Source organism: Urocitellus parryii, chromosome 8 (assembly GCF_045843805.1).
Source record: "Urocitellus parryii isolate mUroPar1 chromosome 8, mUroPar1.hap1, whole genome shotgun sequence".
Taxonomy (NCBI): Eukaryota; Metazoa; Chordata; class Mammalia; order Rodentia; family Sciuridae; genus Urocitellus; species Urocitellus parryii.
Genome location: NC_135538.1, coordinates 44,696,968 through 44,716,670, shown reverse-complemented (window position 1 = coordinate 44,716,670; position 19,703 = coordinate 44,696,968). Strand labels below are relative to the sequence as shown.

The 19,703-nt window shown below is 38.4% G+C and overlaps 1 protein-coding gene across 1 annotated transcript in view; it reads left to right on the top strand.

Moving 5' to 3' along the window:
- The window catches only part of Slc35f1 (solute carrier family 35 member F1), a 382,601-nt gene that overhangs the window by 344,367 nt on the left and 18,531 nt on the right, over positions 1–19,703 (top strand). Inside the window, exons 5-7 of the mRNA XM_026394096.2 lie at positions 2,686–2,842; positions 4,624–4,676; positions 9,648–9,802. Coding sequence (XP_026249881.1) covers positions 2,686–2,842; positions 4,624–4,676; positions 9,648–9,802 — 365 coding nt within the window. The remainder of the gene's footprint in view (positions 1–2,685; positions 2,843–4,623; positions 4,677–9,647; positions 9,803–19,703) is intronic.

Sequence of the window (19,703 nt, the reverse complement as noted above, 5' to 3'; positions counted from 1 at the left end):
TCTCCTTCCATTTCCATGCAATTTCCCTTCTCTCTCCCTTTCCCTCCCACCTCTCATCCTTGTTTAATGTTGGTCTTCTTCTCGTGCTCTTCTTCCCTAGTCTGTTCTTAATTACTCTCCTTATATCAAAGGAGACATTTGGCATTTGTTTTTTAGGGCTTGGCTAGCTTCACTTAGCATAATCTGCTCTAATGCCATCCATTTCCCACCAAATTCTATGAATTTGTCATTTTTTACTGCAGAGTAATACTCCATTGTGTATAAATGCCACATTTTTTTTATCCATTCGTCTATTGAAGGGCATCTAGGTTGATTCCACAGTCTTGCAATTGTGAATTGTGCTGCTATGAACATCGATGTAGCAGTGTCCCTGTAGCATGCTCTTTTTAGGTCTTTAGGGAATAGACCGAGAAGGGGAATGGCTGGGTCAAATGGTGGTTCCATTCCCAGCTTTCCAAGAAATCTCCATACCGCTTTCCAAATTGGCTGCACCAATTTGCAGTCTCACCAACAATGTACAAGTGTACCCTTTTCCCCACAACCTCGCCAGCACTTATTGTTGTTTGACTTCATAATGGCTGCCAATCTTACCGGAGTGAGATGGTATCTTAGGGTGGTTTTGATTTGCATTTCTCTGACTGCTAGAGATGGTGAGCATTTTTTCATGTACTTATTGATTGATTGTATGTCCTCCTCTGAGAAGTGTCTATTCAAGTCCTTGGCCCATTTGTTGATTGGGTTATTTGTTATCTTATTGTCTAATTAACAGTAAAATTCTAATAAATATTACTTCATCTTTTTATCACTGGTAACTCTGAAAATATTTCTGAAATTGCACTTACACAGAATTGAATTCTTATTAACCAAAATTATCACTGAATTATAGAGACTCAAAGTACTGGTGAATACATTTCTTATAGTGAAGGTCAGTTCGCGGAGTAGTCCACAGCTATACAAATGTGAAATTTGAAAAAATCGGAAGACTATTCACCAAAACAGTGTGTCTTCTTAGGGTTTTTAAAAGGTAGAATTGATATTCTCCTAATTCCCACTAAAATATTTCATTATGATTTAGCTTTCCTTAATCCAGTCATTTAAAACTAATTGTATTGACCAAGAATTCTACTAAGTAGACCTTTCATACTTCCCTAGTAGAATGATAAGTGATTTTCATAATAATGACTTTGTGTCGTCACAAGATTCTTAAATGTCTCCTGAATGAAAAGACACTCAATTGTGTTCATTATAATTGTGTTCAGGCTATAGGTATATTTTATCTTATGAGTTGTTCCTCAAATGAACTACTTAAAGTTTGTCATTATTTTTTTAGTCGACACATAAAAAGCTTGCTGAAGATTTCACACTCTGTCATAGCAACCCTAACTTCCCCAGAAGATGCCTGCAGGGACCTTCTACCTGGTCTAGTTTCTCACCAAGGCCTCATTAAGTTCTCAGCTCATCTGCTGGATAGCAATGACTAGCTCCCCAGGGACCCAGGGAAAGCTCCTAGCCCGTAAAATTTCATTCTCAGCTCCACTCCCTTGAGAATAGACTCTGCAAACTGTTGCCTTTCAGAGTCTCTTCGTTTTTCTCCCCCAGTCCCTACCAGGAATGGGACGTTGCCTCAGAAAAAGTGGCACCATTTAGAGGAGATACCCAGTGCTCCAAGGTGACCACGCAGAGTTCTTTCAAGCCCTGCCTAGAGGCTCTCATGTGAAACCTCTACCTAGAATATGCCCTGTGCTCCCAATTGAGAGCCTAGTTCTGCAGTTTTAGATTGTTCCAACTCATCTGGGAATCCAAAGCTAGTCCAGGTGAGTCCCTTCCTGAGAATCATCCTAGAGTGAGCACCTTCTCATCCCCATACCTCACATTGCCCCAGAGTGCCACATCAGCTAAGCTTCTGGCCTGCCAACTCTTGCAGCCCAGAGCCAGAGGCCATGTGAGTACAGAGCCCATCAGTGAGGCCCTGCCACCGCTGATTCAGCTCCCCTGTTCCCTACCTCCACCCTTCCTGGAGTGGAAAGAATTTACCTCGTTACAGGAAATACTGGGAAAACATTCATTAAAAATTAGACTCAAAACAAAATTGAGTTTAAAACAAGTTGCTTTTTTGATGGAAAAAAAAGCAAAATATTAACATTATAGTGCATTATACATTATTTTCTTCAGGAGATTTGAAAATTTTCAGCTCATAAATCCTCTTAATCTCATTGTCCATGTATGTGCACATTTTGCCCATGGTCAAAATGTAGTATTGCCTGCTCTGTTCTGTTTATTCTCACCACGTAGAGCAGAGGGGAGGAAATTGATCCTATTTGTTCTAAGCCAGGTTCACTCCCCTGAAACAAAAAGAACACGTGCACACATCAGCATGTATTCACAGACACATAACTGTACCGCAGACATTGAACTTGACGGAGAGAATCAATTCGAAAGAACTGAGTCCCCTTCTTGATTAGGGAAAACTTCTGGTTGTGTCCAGATAGGAAACCTTTTTTATATCAGAACACACTGAGAGAGAGAGTACAGATAAAAAATCTGTACTCCATCTCAACTGGAAATCGCAGGACTTCATATAAAAATGTCAGAATAGAATGGGCAAAGAAAGCTCCATTTGCTGCAGCCAGATTCCCTTATTAAGAAACTTTTAATGAGGCTCACTCTGTTCTCTTTGGTTCCTAGGGGAAAATAAGCTGGTAGGGGACCTTCTGGTCTTAGGCGGAGCTACGCTCTATGGTATCTCTAACGTCTGGGAAGAATACATCATCCGAACCTTGAGCCGAGTGGAATTCCTGGGAATGATTGGTCTCTTTGGTGCATTTTTCAGTGGAATCCAATTGTGAGTAAAAAATAACAAAAAATTCAAGGAGCAAATAAATGGAACTTATTCTTAAAGTTTTTGTCCTTAAAAGTATAAAAATCAAGGCAGAAAAGAAGTCACAAACTTCCCACACAAAGGTCTCATGAAATGTGCAAAGTATATTTATTAGTAAATTTCCTTCAAACTACACAAATTTCTATAAATTATAAAACATTTAATAGGCCTGGAAAATAATTTTCAAGAAAGCATTAAGAATACATCCATTCTCCCAACCTAGTAAGCATGTTATTATTTATAGAAGTAGAAAAGTTAAGCATAAATATCACAATTCAGTGTACTTCCACAAAAGGACATTCTGTTTACTAGTGATAACCACTAGGAAACTTCTGGTTGTAAATTGCCCTTTTATAAACTTGATTTTTATCGCCCATGGATCATATATCAATTCATTTCTTAGAGTTAAGTATTTCCATCTTCCTTAAAAACATGAAAGTGTAACCCAATATTCATTAAGCTTCAAAAAACCAAAAGCACAAGTTCTGTAATAATCCTGGAATTAGTGCATATAAATCATCACTTAATGAATTATTCAGTACCTCAACTTGTTGTGAGAATAAGTGTCAAATCATAATTTTCCATCAGTAAAGAACATACATTTTAGTTTCATGTAAGAAGTAAAGAATGGTAGTATAACTTCCAGTCTAATTTCACCAAATCCTTTTCTACAGATGACTAATTCTCACATCAAATTCTATCCGCAAAGCAAGTATTTTGTAATTGTGTTGGTTCAACATCTTAAATTACTAATGGAAGATAATGTTGGCATCACCTGAAACAAGTTTTGTATATAGGCTATTTCTAGCCAACATCCAGATTTTGACATCCTGAATACTGGTGAAAAACTCACCAAACAAAGCATAGAGGTGGGAAAGACTATCTGAGAAGAACTTAGTTTGACAGTGTGGTGGCATTTTAAAGTTCCTAAGTTTGGTGTTTGAACTTTGGGAGAGGAGAATGAATTTTCTAGATCAGCTATTCATAGCCAATGTTCTATAGATGGATGGCTCATGTTATGGCTTATTATACTTGAATTCAAAATATATATTCAGAGATTTAGTGCTCATTTGCTTCAGTTACAGCCCATTATTGATGGCTGAGCCATTTGAGGGACACTTGTTGCCAAATAAAGGTTTGTTTAGCAAATAGGATAATTGAAGGCACACTGGCACCAAAGCAATGCTGGTGGAGTGGTGCCAACCTCACCTCCTGGTCCTCCTCTAGTGAGTAGTTCTCAAAGTGTGGTCCTCAGACCAGCAGTCCTGGCATTGCAGGAGAGCTTGTCCAAAATGCATCTCCTGGAGCCCCACCTGGACCTGCAGAATCAAGCTCTCCAGTGGTATTTTAACACAGTCTCCAGATGACTTTAAAGATACCTTTATCCTTGAGAACTACTACTCTATAAAATGCCCAATCAGAAAATTGATTAAAGCTGCAAGCACAGAAATTTTCTGAATCTGGGCATTTGCTTCTTAGAAAGCATCTGAGTGAGAAAGGACAAAGGGTCTGGATGGACTATTTGAGGACAGTGGAGTCTTGAGCTCTACCATAGCCACCAGGAAGCTCTCACCACTGCTGGCCACACTTGGCAAGACCACAGGCTGCCTCTGTATGGCTCAAAGTTATTTTTGAAATTCAATTGGTTGTTTTATTATTTGTATAAATATGGCAAATCAAGAGAAGGGAGAAAATAGAACAAATTATCATCTTGCTCATCAGGTCTGCTTTCTTTGAATTTGCAGAGCTATTATGGAGCATAAGGAGCTGTTAAAGGTGCCCTGGGATTGGCAAATAGGTAAGAAGTTTGCACACCTTAAGATACTGTTTTTAGCAATCTTAAGAGTGATGTGATTGGGCGCAGTGCATGAACAAGGAAGGGATTTTGAATGGCAGGGGGAAAAGATGGTGAAATCCCTTTTCATTTCAGGGATTCCTGTACACTGTGAGAGACCAGATTGTGTAATTCATCATGTTTCCTACTTGAGCTTCTTCACATTATCACTGTCAAGGTGCCATTATGGTGGATAGACACAGAAGTGTGTTATTAGGTTAAAGACCAACCAGAAAGGAAAATGCCCTGAGGCAGTGGTAGCACAGAAATGACAGCAATTTGGTCTAGCCAGGAAGCACAAAACTGATGTGATCATTAAAAAGCGGCACTTTAGTAAAAAGGAAAAAACTGAACTTAACAAAAAAGCATGAAATGAAACAAGGTAATGGGCATTCTGAGCCCATAAAAACCTTTTCAGAAAGGAGCCGTTTGCACATTAGAAATCCTTAATCCTTTTGGTATCCAAATGAACCTAGAAAATACCAGACATGCTTTGAGCTAGTTAATAGTCATCCAAGGCATCTCATATTCCACCTGTTTCTAGAATCACTTTCCTCTAAAATATTGGGGACAAGGATTTCAGATCCTAGGTGATGCTCTAATGATCGATCACAGAGCAAGCCCGTGAAGGGACTGCCATTGAATGCCCTCAGCAGGTATCCTCTGTGTCTATCCGGAGGCACACGGGTCCCAGCAGTGAACATGGAATTTGGCTTAGCCAAGAGGTGCTTGGAAACTGTGTGCAGAATGAATGAAAATGGAAGGCAAAAAAATTCAGATGTCTCCACAACCCTGGAGCTTGGTGTTCAAGCCATCTCCAGCCTATATAGATTTGACACAACTGACAGCTTCCTTTGACAAGGGAGGAGAACAAGGACATAAAGTCCCCTGCATCACTTTACCTACCCCTGGGCCCCTATGCTCCAGATCCACCTTGCTGGGGACATCATTTCCTCTGAAGGCACGTGTGAGCCACAGCAGTGCACGTGACATCCACGAAGGGATATCGCTAGTGATGTCAAGAGCTGCTCGGTCCTTATATCATCAAAGATCTGTGACTTATTTTTCCTCAAATGTATGTATAGGATGTTATAATTAAATGAAAATGAGTAGAGAGGAGAGGATGGGGAAGGCAAAGGAGGGCAGCGAGGAAAGGAAAGCAGCTGCAGGTTATAGAAGCAAATTTGCCTTGTGATTCTCAAAGCCACAACTCTCAAAAATGTTTCTTGTGCTTAGTAGCACTTCACATGCTGTGGTCTGTGGGTATAAATTAATTTGATATTGACTGTAGTAATAATGATCAAAAAGAATTTCTCCTCTAATTATGTGGATGTCATGTGCATGTCCACCGAGGCTCTCTTATAATTCTGTGTTAGTTAAATGTGTCATCAAAAGATAGTTTTATCCTAAGCTCCCAGACTGCCATTAAAATGTCAGTCCTCTGTAGTTCAAGATGATGAAGACAGTGTAAAAGGAACACATTACAAAGTCATCCATTTAATTCTTGATTGGAAATTAGGCCCAAATGGCCCAGAAGGGGAATCAAATATCCATCCTTCTCTTTCTGAAGGATTTGTAGGGTTGGGTTTGAAATTGTGATGCCTGGGCCACATTTGTCCTCATTACACTGGCCAAGTACATAGTTTTCTTGTTTAGCTTGATTGTGGGCACATGGCTATCAGAGAAGGTGTTTTTATTGTTGTTGTTTTTGTTGTTCTTTTTAGTTACACACAACAGTAGAAGGTATTTTGGCAAATTATAAGTACATAGAGTATGACTTCTATTTAGGATTCCACTCTTGGGATTGGACATGATGCAGAGTTACCCTGGTTGTGTATTCAAAAACAAGGCTAAGAAAGTTATGTCCAGTTAGTTCTATGAATTAGTGTTTGTAGTGTTTGCTTAAATGAGCAAATGAATGAATGTCAGCAAAGAAGATGGGATGCGATGCTACCTTCTCCGATCTCATAAAATATAGACAAATGGGAAGTGGTGGAGACAATGTTAAGGGGAGGACTTTAGGTTGACATTGCAGTTTCTGTCTGGGGAACTGGGACATGGAATAGCAACTACTGCCACTCCTAGACCAAAGAGGCAGGGAACATTAAGGGTGGTCAGCATCATCTCACCTTCCTCGCACTCCTTGGGAAGTCACCCAAGAGTGGCCCAAGTTCTGATCTCTGAAGAACTTGTATTGGTTGGGGTAAAAGAACATAATCTGAGTCTGTCTTCATTTTCCATCATCTGTCAGTGGATCTCTCTCCTTCCTCTTTCTACAACACTGATCTACCTCTTAGAATCTCTTGGACAGCTCATATGGTTTTTACTTTATCAAAGTAAAAAATCTTTTTTTCCTTAGAGTAGACGGAAGGAGAAATGTTTTATATTTTCTGGACTTGAAGAAAGTTTTAACAAATTGTAATTTCCCACAGTGTGGGACAGTTGCAAGATACAGAATGATTAAAAGCAAGAAGATACTACTTCTTATTGTTTTTATTCCTTTGTTTTACTCTACTGAACACCAAGACTGGCTGTGATTATCTAAACAGTAAACTCAAATGTACAACTTGATCCAGCTGAAGTATGCTCCTGGGGAGCAGAAACATTAGAATCACAGCTGGAAGTCCAGTAAATAACTTAAATATTCCCTTTGTCCCATTTGCCGTATTGTGCTAATGGATGTATGAATGAATGCAGGCTATGGTGAAAGTCAAATGTCATAGGAAAGAAAATGTACTGGGTTTCAGTACTTGATGTTGTGGTTTGATTCCTTTTTTGTTTGTTTGTTTGTTTGTTTTGTTTGTTTTATGGAGGCCAATCAAGATTTGGCCTTCCCTTGAAGACAGGATAATGGGACCACATAGCAGGCGAATCTTGGAGTTAATTAAGGGTACACCTTTCTTTTTATCAATGAATCTGAGGTGTAGACAGTTGAGGCCCCTTGACTGGGTTCATGGCTTCCTGTTATGGGGACTGCAGGCCAACTCTCCTGCTAACAATGTGCTCATTTGATTGACTGCGGCATTTACAAACAGGGTAATGCTACACCAAAGCACTAGTTCACCTAACCAAACAGACCACTGTGATGGCGTATCTATTCCACTGTGTACCCCTATATTTAATTTCTGCAGCTTTAAAAAAATGTGTTAAAGCTGGTAGCAGTCTGAGTTAGCCTAATTAGTAGAGTGAAAGTCTGCTGTATACCAGTTTTTCTACTCTCTCGGCTTAGCAAGTGTGCTTATAAAGTCACACCTCTTGTCTGAGCCCTCCAAGGACTTATCCAGCTCTCTAATAGACAAATCCTCATGGATTATACATAAGCATCTAAAATTTGACATTCAAAATGGAGCTTTTATTTCCCCTGAAAACCTAGTCTCCCTTAGTTCTTTCCATCTCAGTAAATGCTATCATAATTCACCTAGTTTCTAAATTAGCTAGAACTCATAGCATCCTCGATACCTTCCCTGCCTCACCACCCACCTTCAGTCCCTCACCAGGGTCTGTTGAGTCTTCACAGATCTAGCCTCCTTCCTTCTTCTCCCCTGCCATTGGGAGCAAGCCCAGGCAAGCCACTAATCTCTCTTGCCTGGGCTAGGATACTGAATTTTCCACTGGTCTCCTCCCAGGCTTTCTTCTTTCTCATCTGCTCTATACAGAGCAGACAAAGTAATCTATAAACGAAAATCAAATTACTTTAAATGCCTGCTACAAACTGCTCAGTGGCTTCCTATTGCAACTAGAATAAGACATAAATTTCTTTCTAAGACACAAGTATTGGTATAATACATCCTCTTCCTAATTTTCCTATCTCATTTCTTGTGACTGCCCATTCAGTCATTCTGGACCCTGGCAGCTCCTCAAAGATTTTATAACCCTGTCCCTTCTCAGGTTCTTTTCATGTGAAGATCTCCCTGCCTAAAATATTCTTCCCTTGCTTTCTACAATCTCCTTTTAGTCCATTAGCATTCAAGGTATATGTCATCTCCACAAAGCAGCTTTACCTAACCACCTTTTCTAACCACTACCCCCTCCTGCAGATCTCAAATAGCAACCCTAAGCTTCTGGTCCATCTTGTGTTTCATTGTATTTCTAGCCCATTGCAGAGTCCCTAGGGTATAGAAGATACTCAGTAAATAATGATTGAGTAAATGAGTGAATACAAGACATCAGAACCCACAAGTCAGAATCCACACAGGGCATGCTAGGTAATATGATGAAAGAGTATAAGAATTCTGGAACGTTGGAGCACAGACATGGTATGATGCAAATCAATGATGCCCTTTAAAAAAAAAAATAGTGTGGACTATATTCTATCCAAACTTGATTATTTTTAGTGACTTAAAGATGGATCTGTTCACAGTCTGTTAATCACAGAGTTCTTTAAGAAATACTGAATTAATTTTATGTCTTTTCATGTATTAGTCATAGGTTATGTAGTATTTATTGCATTTTTAGTAACTTGATTAAAAGGAAAATGAATTATAAGTAGTGTGAAACCCAAGTGTAGGGAAATTGGTACTTTTAGGGAATTAAAACTTCTGATGGAGAATCAAAAACCTTCTGATATTACTATGGCAGAATATACACACAAGATCTACCTTATTGAAATAATGAAAACGCATTTCCATCTTCCTCTTGGAGTGAAGGGCATGTCCTCCACACTAGAGGGGGCTATTGTACCGAGTTTACTTACTTCATGCTCAAATTTTTTATGTAGATCTGATGTCACTTTTGTTAAACTTAGGACCTGAAACATATAGAAATAAGTTTTTACCCTTAAGTACTTTTTATAGGGGAAAGCAAAATGAATACGGAGGAAGAAAAACTGCTTTCGGTGAGCCATAGGTAGGGTGCAAGATTCCTCTTGGTCCTCCTAGTGGGGTTGCTGAGGATGCTGGAGGAGGGACTGACATTCCTCTCTTTACTCTCTCCCAGGACTGCTCTATGTTGGCTTTAGCGCCTGCATGTTTGGTCTCTACAGCTTTATGCCAGTTGTCATAAAGAAAACCAGCGCCACCTCGGTCAACCTCTCTCTGCTCACAGCGGATTTGTACAGCCTGTTCTGTGGATTGTTTCTCTTCCACTACAAGGTAAGTTGAGTCAGTGTTCCCTTGTGAAGATGACACTCTGTAGACATGACACACCGGTCAGAGTGCTGGGACGTGGAACACACTGATTTTGTGTGGAAAATAGGAATGCAATTCTGTAAGCAAGCTCCCATGATTTGGATTTTCACATTTCAGCTCTAAGACAGAGGCTAAGTTTTGTCTCTAGACCATTAACTACAATTGATGGTAAAAGATAAGCAACAGCCACAGAAGGAAGAGACTAAATAATAGGGAACAGTTTTCCCTATACCATTCAGCCCAGAAGCTACACTTATTTCTGACCTGAAGCTAGGAAGATTTTGTCCAATTCCCACACTACAAGCACAAAATGGGTTCTGCCAAAGGCACTGGCAGATTATGTTCTCGTTGGAGAAAAGACACAATTCTTGCAGTTTCTACTTTGCAGATATTTTTATAGCAAAAACGAATGGAAAATGCTAATGCACTAGAAATAGTTTCTATTCTGAAAGATTTGAGTTTGAGTAAAGGAATGCAAAGAGATCTTGTGAGGCATTTGCAGTTAATCTATCAGCCCTGAAGAAAGGAAGAAATTATCCTGTCGGAAGATGTCCCCCTCTTAGAATGCAAGACCGTGCACACATCTTCACCCAAGGCAGGCATGACTAATTGATTATGACACACCAAGGTCTAGTGCTGTTCTGAACACCACACTTGCTGCATCCATTAACAATGGCTTAGAATTGGTATGTGTGAAGAGACCCTCTTAGCCATTCCTTCACTAGTCCTTTGAAAACACAGAGTGAAACAGGCCAAGTATGGAATGTCTAAGCACGTAAGACCAAAGTAGGACAGGCAAAAGGAGGAGAGACGGTACCTGGTCACTGGTAACCATGTGCTTCATCAGTGGTATTATAGTTAATATCACCAGCACACACCAGCATGGCCAGATGATGGGGCACCTTGGTGGGCAGAACACCTTCCATCAGGTGGAAATGAGCTGGGAATCTCTTAGAATAAGGGTGGGCTGGAAACCGTGGATATGTGAGATGACAAGAGGCAAAGCAACTAAAGTGAATAATCAGAATTATCATCAAGAGGAGCAAATGTCCTAAGCCCAGAAACAAACTGAGAAGAACACAGACAAGACTAGTACCTGGAAGGACAAGAAAAAATCAGGAAGACAGCAGAGAGTGAGAGAGTGGCCGTGGCTGTGGGCTGGGATAAGTGTGTGAGTCCCTACTTGTTCCCAATTTTATTGAGGCATAATTGGCAAAAACTGGAGAGAGATATATATGTATGTGTGTGTGTGTGTGTGTGTGTGTGTCCAGTTTTTCTCAATTATACATATGTATATAAATTATGATGTTTTGATACACATGTGCATTGTAAAATGTTTGCCACAATCAAGCTCATTAACATATCCATCACCACAGTTTTGTTTTGTTTTTTTCTCTCTCTGTGTGGTGAGAATATTTAAGATCTTTCTTAACCAACTGCAGACATGTAATACATCATCATTAACTATAGTCATCACGTTGGACATTAGATCTTCAGAGTTTATTATCTTAAAACTGAAAGTTAGTACCCTTTAACCAACATTTCCCCATTTCCCCTGAGTTTCTGTTTTATATGGAGCTTTTTGTCCAGTACACAGGCAAAAAAAAAAAAATGACAGATAAAAGATAATATTTATTGGTAACAATTTGTTTTGTCTAAATAGTTTAATTTCTGTGTTCCAAAGTCACCCAAGTACTCATAAGGGTAAAAAGAAGAAAACCATGATCTGTTCCCCTCATGCTGCTCTTGACCACAGGACCACAGTGCTGGGAGAACCAGGTTTCCTCAAAATGCTAATTATTGTACAGACCCTAGGGACAACCAGGCCATGGTCTCACTACAACAAAATGGCCACAATTTTTTTTTTCCTCTTCTCTGCAGTTAAGAATCCACATCTAGACCATTCCTTAACATGAGTTCAGTTCTGAGCAATTAACCTTGTAATTGACTTTATAAGTTCCCTTACTAGAAGAATCCCTTTAATCTCCCTTTAGGAAATACAACTGAAATTCATTGTTCTGATTGAGGACAAGGATCACTTCTTGGGCAGAGGAGACCCAGTCCGCCTCTCAGCTTCCCTTAGAGCAGTGTTCTTAAAAGTCTGCTTTCACCCCAGGAGCCTGTTTAAAAATGCAGATTTATGAGCCATACCCCAGAGTCACAGAATCAGTGTCTGGGGACATGTCTGGGAATGTTGGCCTTAACAGGCTCTCCTGTGAATCCAGTGCTCTCTGAATTTGAGAATCACTGTTTTGGAGGGAACAGGGGGCACCTGAGCAGTGCCCGTTCCTGTTTAAATCTGCCACCTCCACTGACTTTAGCTTAGACCTGGGGTTCCTCGTATTTGCAAGCATCAGGAGCTGAGAGGGCTGATGTATCAGGTAAATTCTAAAGCTCTGCAACCATCCTCTCCTTCCACTGTATGTTTCCCTTGTGTGTTACTCGCCCTTATGTATTGCTTTGCTGGTGAGGAAACCATGTATTCCCCATATATCATATATTTGCCACTATTTGAAACGTATTTCCTTAAGGCAGAGCTCGTTCCAACACAGTAGCTGCTTTTTATTCTCATTAAGATTGATTCCTATTCTTTAAAAAAAAAACGTTAAACTGTTAAAGATGTTGTGGTCTGAATGTGAGGCATCCCCACAAAAGAACTCAGAGTAGGCAAGGCAGGAGTGTTTAGAGGTGAACGATGAGTTTATGAAAGTGGTAATTGAATCGGTGGATTCATCCATTTGATGAATTAATGATTTGAATGGATTACGAGGTTGTAACTGTAAGCAGGTGGGGGGTGGCTGGAGGAAGTAGGTCACTGAGGGCATGACCTTGGGGATTATCTTTTGTCCCTGGCTCCTGGCTTTCTCTGCTCTCTAGCTGCCTTGAGCTAAGAAGCTTTCCTCTGCCACACGCTTCACCATCATGTTCTGCCTCATTGTGGTCCCAGAGCAGTGGAACTGGCCAACCACAAACTGAACCTCTAAAGCCATGAGCCCAAAATACAATTTTCCTCTACTAAATTATTTTTGTCAGGTGTTTTGGCCACAGCAATGAAAAGCTGCCTAACACAAGGTAATTATAGATTCACAAGCAATTTTAGGAAATACATCAGAGAGATTCCATAATCCTTTATCTGTTTTTCTCTAGTGGTAACATCTTACAAAACTGTACAAGAATATTAGGATATTAACATTGATGGAGTCCACATTAAGAAATTCCCCTCACCACAGGGATTGCTCATGTTGCCTTTTTATAATCCTACCTACTTCCCTTTCACCCATTCCACCTGCTTGAAACCACTCATATCTTCTCCATTTGTAAAAATTTGTCATTTCAAGAATGTTATATAAATTGCAGTTATACATATGTTGGCTTTAGGGATTATCTTTTTTTTTACTGAGCATAATTCAGTAGTTAATCATTTTTGTTGCTAAGTAGTACTCCACGGTATGGATGTACTAGAGTGTATTAAACCACCTACCTGGTAAAGGACAACTGGATTATCTCTATTTGGGGCTGTTACAAATAAAACTTCTAGGAACATTCATGTACAGATTTTTGTGTAAACAGAAGTTTTTGTTTCTCTGAGATAAATGCCCAAGAGTATAATTGTAGGGTTGTACGGTCATGGTATATTTAATTTTAGAAGAAACTGTCAAACTATTTACAGAGTGATTTATTGACTTTTATTGCAAGTAAATACATACTAATTCTGAGAAAGAATATACAAATAAGTGCCCTTACACTTTGGTGCCATTTTCAATGCATACATATATTTACAGTGCACATATATTTTACAGTTCATATATATTTTAATAGAAATTTAATTACACTGTACATGGTTTTGCCACATGCTTTATTTAAATTTAAAATATATATGTTTCCATGTTATTTAATGTCTGTATATAATGTGGGTCTAAATTAGTGACTTTCACATCTGGCTATATATTTCTATCACCAAGAAAGAATATAAAACACAGCTGTGCCTAGATTCTATCCCAAAGAATTTGATCCTGATTATTGGGAATGGGGCATTTTAAGATCTCCTCAGGTGATCCATCACATACTCTAATATACAGAATCAAAAAATCACTAATTTATAAGATTATTTTTAATGGTCATGTAGTATTCCATGGACTGCTTATGCTTTGTTGAAGTGAAGGGTTTCTCAACCATAGCACTATTGCCATTTTAGATCAGGCAATTCCTTGTTAGGGAGCCTGTCCTTCACATTATAGAATGGTTAGCTGCATCCCTGGTTTTAATGTGTTAGATATTGGTAGTATCCCCTAGTAATGACAATCCAAAAATGTCTCTACACATTGCTAAATACTGGAAATTACTGTTTAACAGCTAATTGTGGAATTTTGATGCTCTTGTTTGGCTAATGTCATTTGGAGAATTAGCTCATAGTAAATTCCACTCATATCCAATGTTTCTATTTTTTATTTAAATAAATTTATGTAATTGTTTTTATCATTTGTAATTTGAAGCAAAAAATGTCTTAAATAATTTGAGAATCTTATTTAAAATAATTTGAAAATTCTTTGCATAAGGCATAGAGGCAGTTTATGCAAAGCCCTGTTGATGTAACAACAATGTCAGGATATAGACAAATGCTCTATCCTCCTTTCCTTCACTGTCATTGATATCACATGGCTTGGTTCTTGAAGAAGCACTGCCTTGTGTTGTTTTCTAATTGTTTTGTGAATAACAGAAGTTAATATAAGCAAAGAAATGATAGTTATTCAATTTACGTTTAATATAAACAAAGAAATAGCTAAATGCTCTTTTAATCTACATCTAAATTTAAAAAAAATAACTTTATTTTGCCTTAATGAGTTTACAAAAGACTCTTCAGGGAAATTCTTGAATTTTCAAATAGTCATTGTGAAATCCAGGGTTTCTTCTCAGATCTCTACTTGCCTGCCTCTGGGGTTGCCCTTGTACTCCACAGATAGGGGTCAGAGCTAGGAGTAGCTTCAGGTCCTCAGGTTTTTCCACCATATCCAGATTCGCTCATTCAGGACATTGAAGTTACTTTTATCATTATGAGGAATTTATGGTCAAAGCAAAACGTTTGCAAAATACAAAAATGCTTATGGTAATGGATTTTTATGTATATTTATGTTTGGGGAAGATATTGGGAGAAGAACCTGGTTATATTTTTATGTCTTCTTTGGAAAAATGCCTAAATCTCTTGACTTTTTTTTTTTTTTTTTTGGTGCCAGCGATTAAACCCAGAGGTGTTTGACCACTGAGAGACATCCCAACCCATTTCTAATATTTTATTTAGAAACAGGGTCTTGCTGAGTTGCTTAGGGCCTAAGTTGCTGAGACTGGCTTTGAACTTGAGATCCTCCTGCCTCAGCCTCCCAAGCTGTTGGGATAATAGGCATGTGCCACTAGGCCCAGCTTTGACCATTTTAAAATTACATTATTTGTCTTTTTAATCTTGACTTGCAATCGTTCTTTACATGTTCTGGATACTAAATCTCTAGATACTATCAGATATGTGGTTTGCCAACATTTCTCCCATTCTGATTTTTTTTTTTCATTTCTTGTGAAAATTCTTCAAAGCACAGAAATTTGTTGTTGTTGTTGTTGTCGTTGTTCGGGTACAAGGAATTGAACTCAGGGGCACTCAACCACTGAGCCACATTTCCAGCCCTCTTTTGTATTTTATTTAGAGACAGGGTCTCACTGAGTTGCTTAGCGCCTCACCGTTGCTGAGGCTGGCTTTGAACTCACGGTCCCTTCAGCCTTCTGAGCCACTGGGATTACAGGCATCAGCCACCATGCCTGGCTGCACAGAATTTTTTAATTTTGATGAAATCCAGATAATCTTTTGGGTTATACATTTATAAATATAGAAGAAATCAAGTAAACCCCACCTTTTCCTTGGGCCTCCAGATCCCCTGGTTGCCTCCTACAGCTTCTCCTTCCCAAGGCTGTTAGTCATAACTGCCATTTGCTTTCTATTGTCTGATTTAGAGGGATGGTTGAAAGTCACAGCCTAAGGAAGAAAAGATTTAATTCAGATGAGTCATCTGTAACTGTACAAACAAAGGGTTCAAGCCAGTAATCTTCATCCATGACTACAGAATTTTAAAAATACAGATGCTTGGGTTCCACTCTCCCCAGTTGGGACAGCCCAAGCATCTGCTGCTTAAAGGCTCTCCATGTGATGCCAGTGTGCAGCCAGGGGTAAGTCCTAGTGCAGACATGCAGTATGTAGCTGCAAACACGTGGAACTTGAACCAAAGGGTGAAGGTTGAAGATTATTGCTAAATATAAAGAAACACGGTTAATAAGTCTTCATTCAAAAGTGGAATAGACGGTCTCTGGAAGCAGGAGTTCCCATTACTAGAAGAGACAGGACATGAATATTAACAAAGAATGTGGAAGGTCCTCATGCTTCAGTGCTGGGGATTAGACCAGTGACCTCTGAGATCTCATTTGGTTTTACTACAGCCTGCAGTTATAGTTTATTCTTTCACTTAATCATGATGTCTTTAAACCACCTTCTGGTCTGGTTATAAATATCTGCAAATTGAGGGGGGAGGGCTATTTTCTCACAGATGTTGCTTACCCAGGCAGAACTAAATGACTAAATGAAGCTCTCTTGCCCAACATTGATTATTTGCTTTTTCTCACTTTACACTCTTGGAAAAAATCCATTCTTTCCCCCTCCCATCTGTGCAGTGCAGCATCTCTGCAGCATCTCTGCCTTTGTGCTGACTGGACAGTAAAGCCCCCATTCTGGGAAGCAAATAACCTAATTCTACATGAGACAATCTGGATGGCATAATGCTCGTGTAATCTCTAATTTTATGACTTTTGAAACATGGTATATATTTCTGTTCTTTATTACCTGACAACATTATTGAATCCAGGTCAGTAAATCTATAGCAATCCATGAAGAGTACAGGAAATGAGCTTTCCTGGACCCCAGACACCCCCTAATGCCAAAATCAGGGAGCCAGGATATGGAAGCTTTCCAATTTGATGGCATATTGACTTTTCAAGGTCAGATCTTCATCTGTTATGAACTTTATAAATTGTGCAAACAGGACAATTTTAAAATTGAAAAGGTATTAGTTTCCTATTGCTATTCAATTTTAAAATTGAAAAGGTATTAGTTTCCTATTGCTGCTATAACAAGTTACCATGAGTTTAATGATTTACCACATTTACTAGCTTATAGTTCTGGAAGTTGGAAGTCTCATTTAGCTAAAATCAGAGTTTAACAAAATGTGTTGCTTCAGCAGGCTCTAGGGAACTTTCCATTTTCTTGCTCTTTCTAGCTTCTAAAAGCCACCTGCATTCCTTGGCTTCTGGTCCCTTGCTCTATCTTCAAAGCCAGTGGTATGGCATCTTCAAATCTATCTCTGTGATTCCTGCTTCACTCTGAATGGCCTTTGATTACATTAGGCCCACCTGTATAATCCAGTACCACAGGGGAACTATTAACAATTACACCAGATAACAAGGAATCGCTGTTTCAGGCCAGCTTGGACATTAGGTGAAGCTGTTCAGAAGCCACATCTGGGCAATGAAGACACATTCTCCACCTGCAGACACTTGTGCTATTTGTTAAATTTCCAAAATGATTTTTCAAGCAGTTCTGGTAACCTGCTAATATGTAATTGTAATAAAGAAATCACTAAGTCACTTAGGGAGAGGACAAATTGGAATGGGAAGGCTCCTTTGGTGTGTGCTGTATGAAGTGTGAACTAAGCAGTATGGTATAGCAAAGAGAGCATGGTCTTCTTACTCAGAGGAGCCTAGATTTAAATTGTAGCTTGTATTTATTCTTTTTGTCTTTGTGCCAGTTATTTATCCTCTCCAGACTTTAAGAAGATGAGATTGTCCTTATGGAGGTTATCAAAGGATTAATTAGAAAATCTATGAACAGTAACCAGCAGTGCTGCATTTCTCTGATTAAACATATGACTCAGGATTAGTAATCCCTATCTGCTTCCATTTTTTTGACTATTAATTAAATAATCAAATACAAATTAATAGATGAGCAATCTAATAGAGTAGAGGAAGGAGAATGGGAGAGGGGAGGGAGAACAGGACGGAAAAGGGGTGGATCATGAGCTAAAACTGCTTTCCATACATGTGCAAGTTTGTCAGGATGAATCCAATTACTAACTATAAATCTCTAATAAAATTAGGCAAAATAATAAAAGCAAAAGTAAAAATAAATAAGAAAAAAATATAACAAGATGTAGCTCTTAATTTTGTATGAGTTCTTACTAACTTATTCCTTGTTTGAAAAGCAAAACTGCCATCTTATGCATAAAAATTTAGATAATACTGTATCAATCATTTTCAAACTGAATTCTTTGATTTCATTCTTTCTTAAAATAAATTTTTAGATGATAACCAGAAATACTAAAATATTAAAAGTTTCTTTAAATAAATATCCAATAAATTCTTTCATGACATGCCATCATGGGCTAAGCATTCTTCAACAAAATAGCAGCCAATATTGAGTGTGCAGAATATTCCTTTTTGCCTGACATTTAGGTGACAAGCTAGCTTACTTCGACCATTATCTATTGCCTTTTCAAGGTTTAATATTGCCTCAGAATTGCTCTAGTAGTTAAAGCTGAAAGTAATTTTATAAGAAGATATCATCTCTGTTGGTTTGCTAAAATAAACTAGAAATTGATATAAGAAATGAACATGGTGAGTTCTCTCCAGCCCCCTTCAAATACTCTACTTAGGCCATTAGTTATATGGCCTGAAACCACAGGTGACCCTGTTTAAAGAGTAATAGCTTAGGAAGGTAAGGGCTTCATAAAACTTCTCTTTTGCATTAGAAAAACGTTTTTACCACTCAAATATGCATGAGAACAAAAGGGGAGAGCTTTTTAAGATTTGTTCAAGAAGACTACTTCAACTATTCTGGGTAATATGATTAGTGCAAAATTTTGTAAAATTTCACTGGTACATTTTCATTTAAAAACATTCTGCATATTTTATTCTCATCCCTATGCCAGATGATTTTAAAAATAATTGCTATGAGTTATAAAATAGTAAAATCAATAAAAGTTTCTTAATATTGACTGCCTATGCTAATAATCCAGGTTACATCCTCTGAGGATAGGGGGATGATTCACCCTAACATTTCAAAATCTGCCGCTATAATTAAATCCCACGTGTGCCAGTTTCTCTTACTGTTTGTTGTTGTTGTTGTTAGAGATTTGGCAAATAAAGTTTAATAACTCCAGACACTAAGTCATTATAATAATATATTATGATGCATTCAATTTAAAACATCATCCAGCACATACTTATTCATTCTATGCATGTTATGTTCCAGCCACTGTTTTGGTACTTACCTCTTTATTTATAAATAAAGATGACAGGAACACTAAAAATCACCAGGCAGATTAATGCAAAAGATGAGGTTTCAAACCACCGAAACTTGAATAGACCAGCAATTTCAAATATCCTTAACATCTGAGAGCCTGTGCCAGAGAGTTTGCAGAGACTGGAAACTTTCATTAAGAATGGAATCTTTCATTAGACATGGATCAGAATCTTGAGCCAAGCAGCCTGTTGATCCTCTGCAGCAGTGAGAAATTTCAGTAATGTAACTGCACTTTAAAAGCCAGGGGAGGCAGCCTCAACCTGTGACATCTTATGGCATGAAAGTATTTGTAAAAATATCCACATAAGTAGCTTGTATTTTTTTTTTTGTAAGAATGCATCTTAAAAGACTAGGAATTTTAAGCTCATAGCACCCACATGTAATTGTAAAGGGGAGATTTTAAAACTAATACTTAGCCTCTCATGACTGTCTTTTGATATTATTAATGACTGCAAGTAAAGAATTGTGGAAACTGGC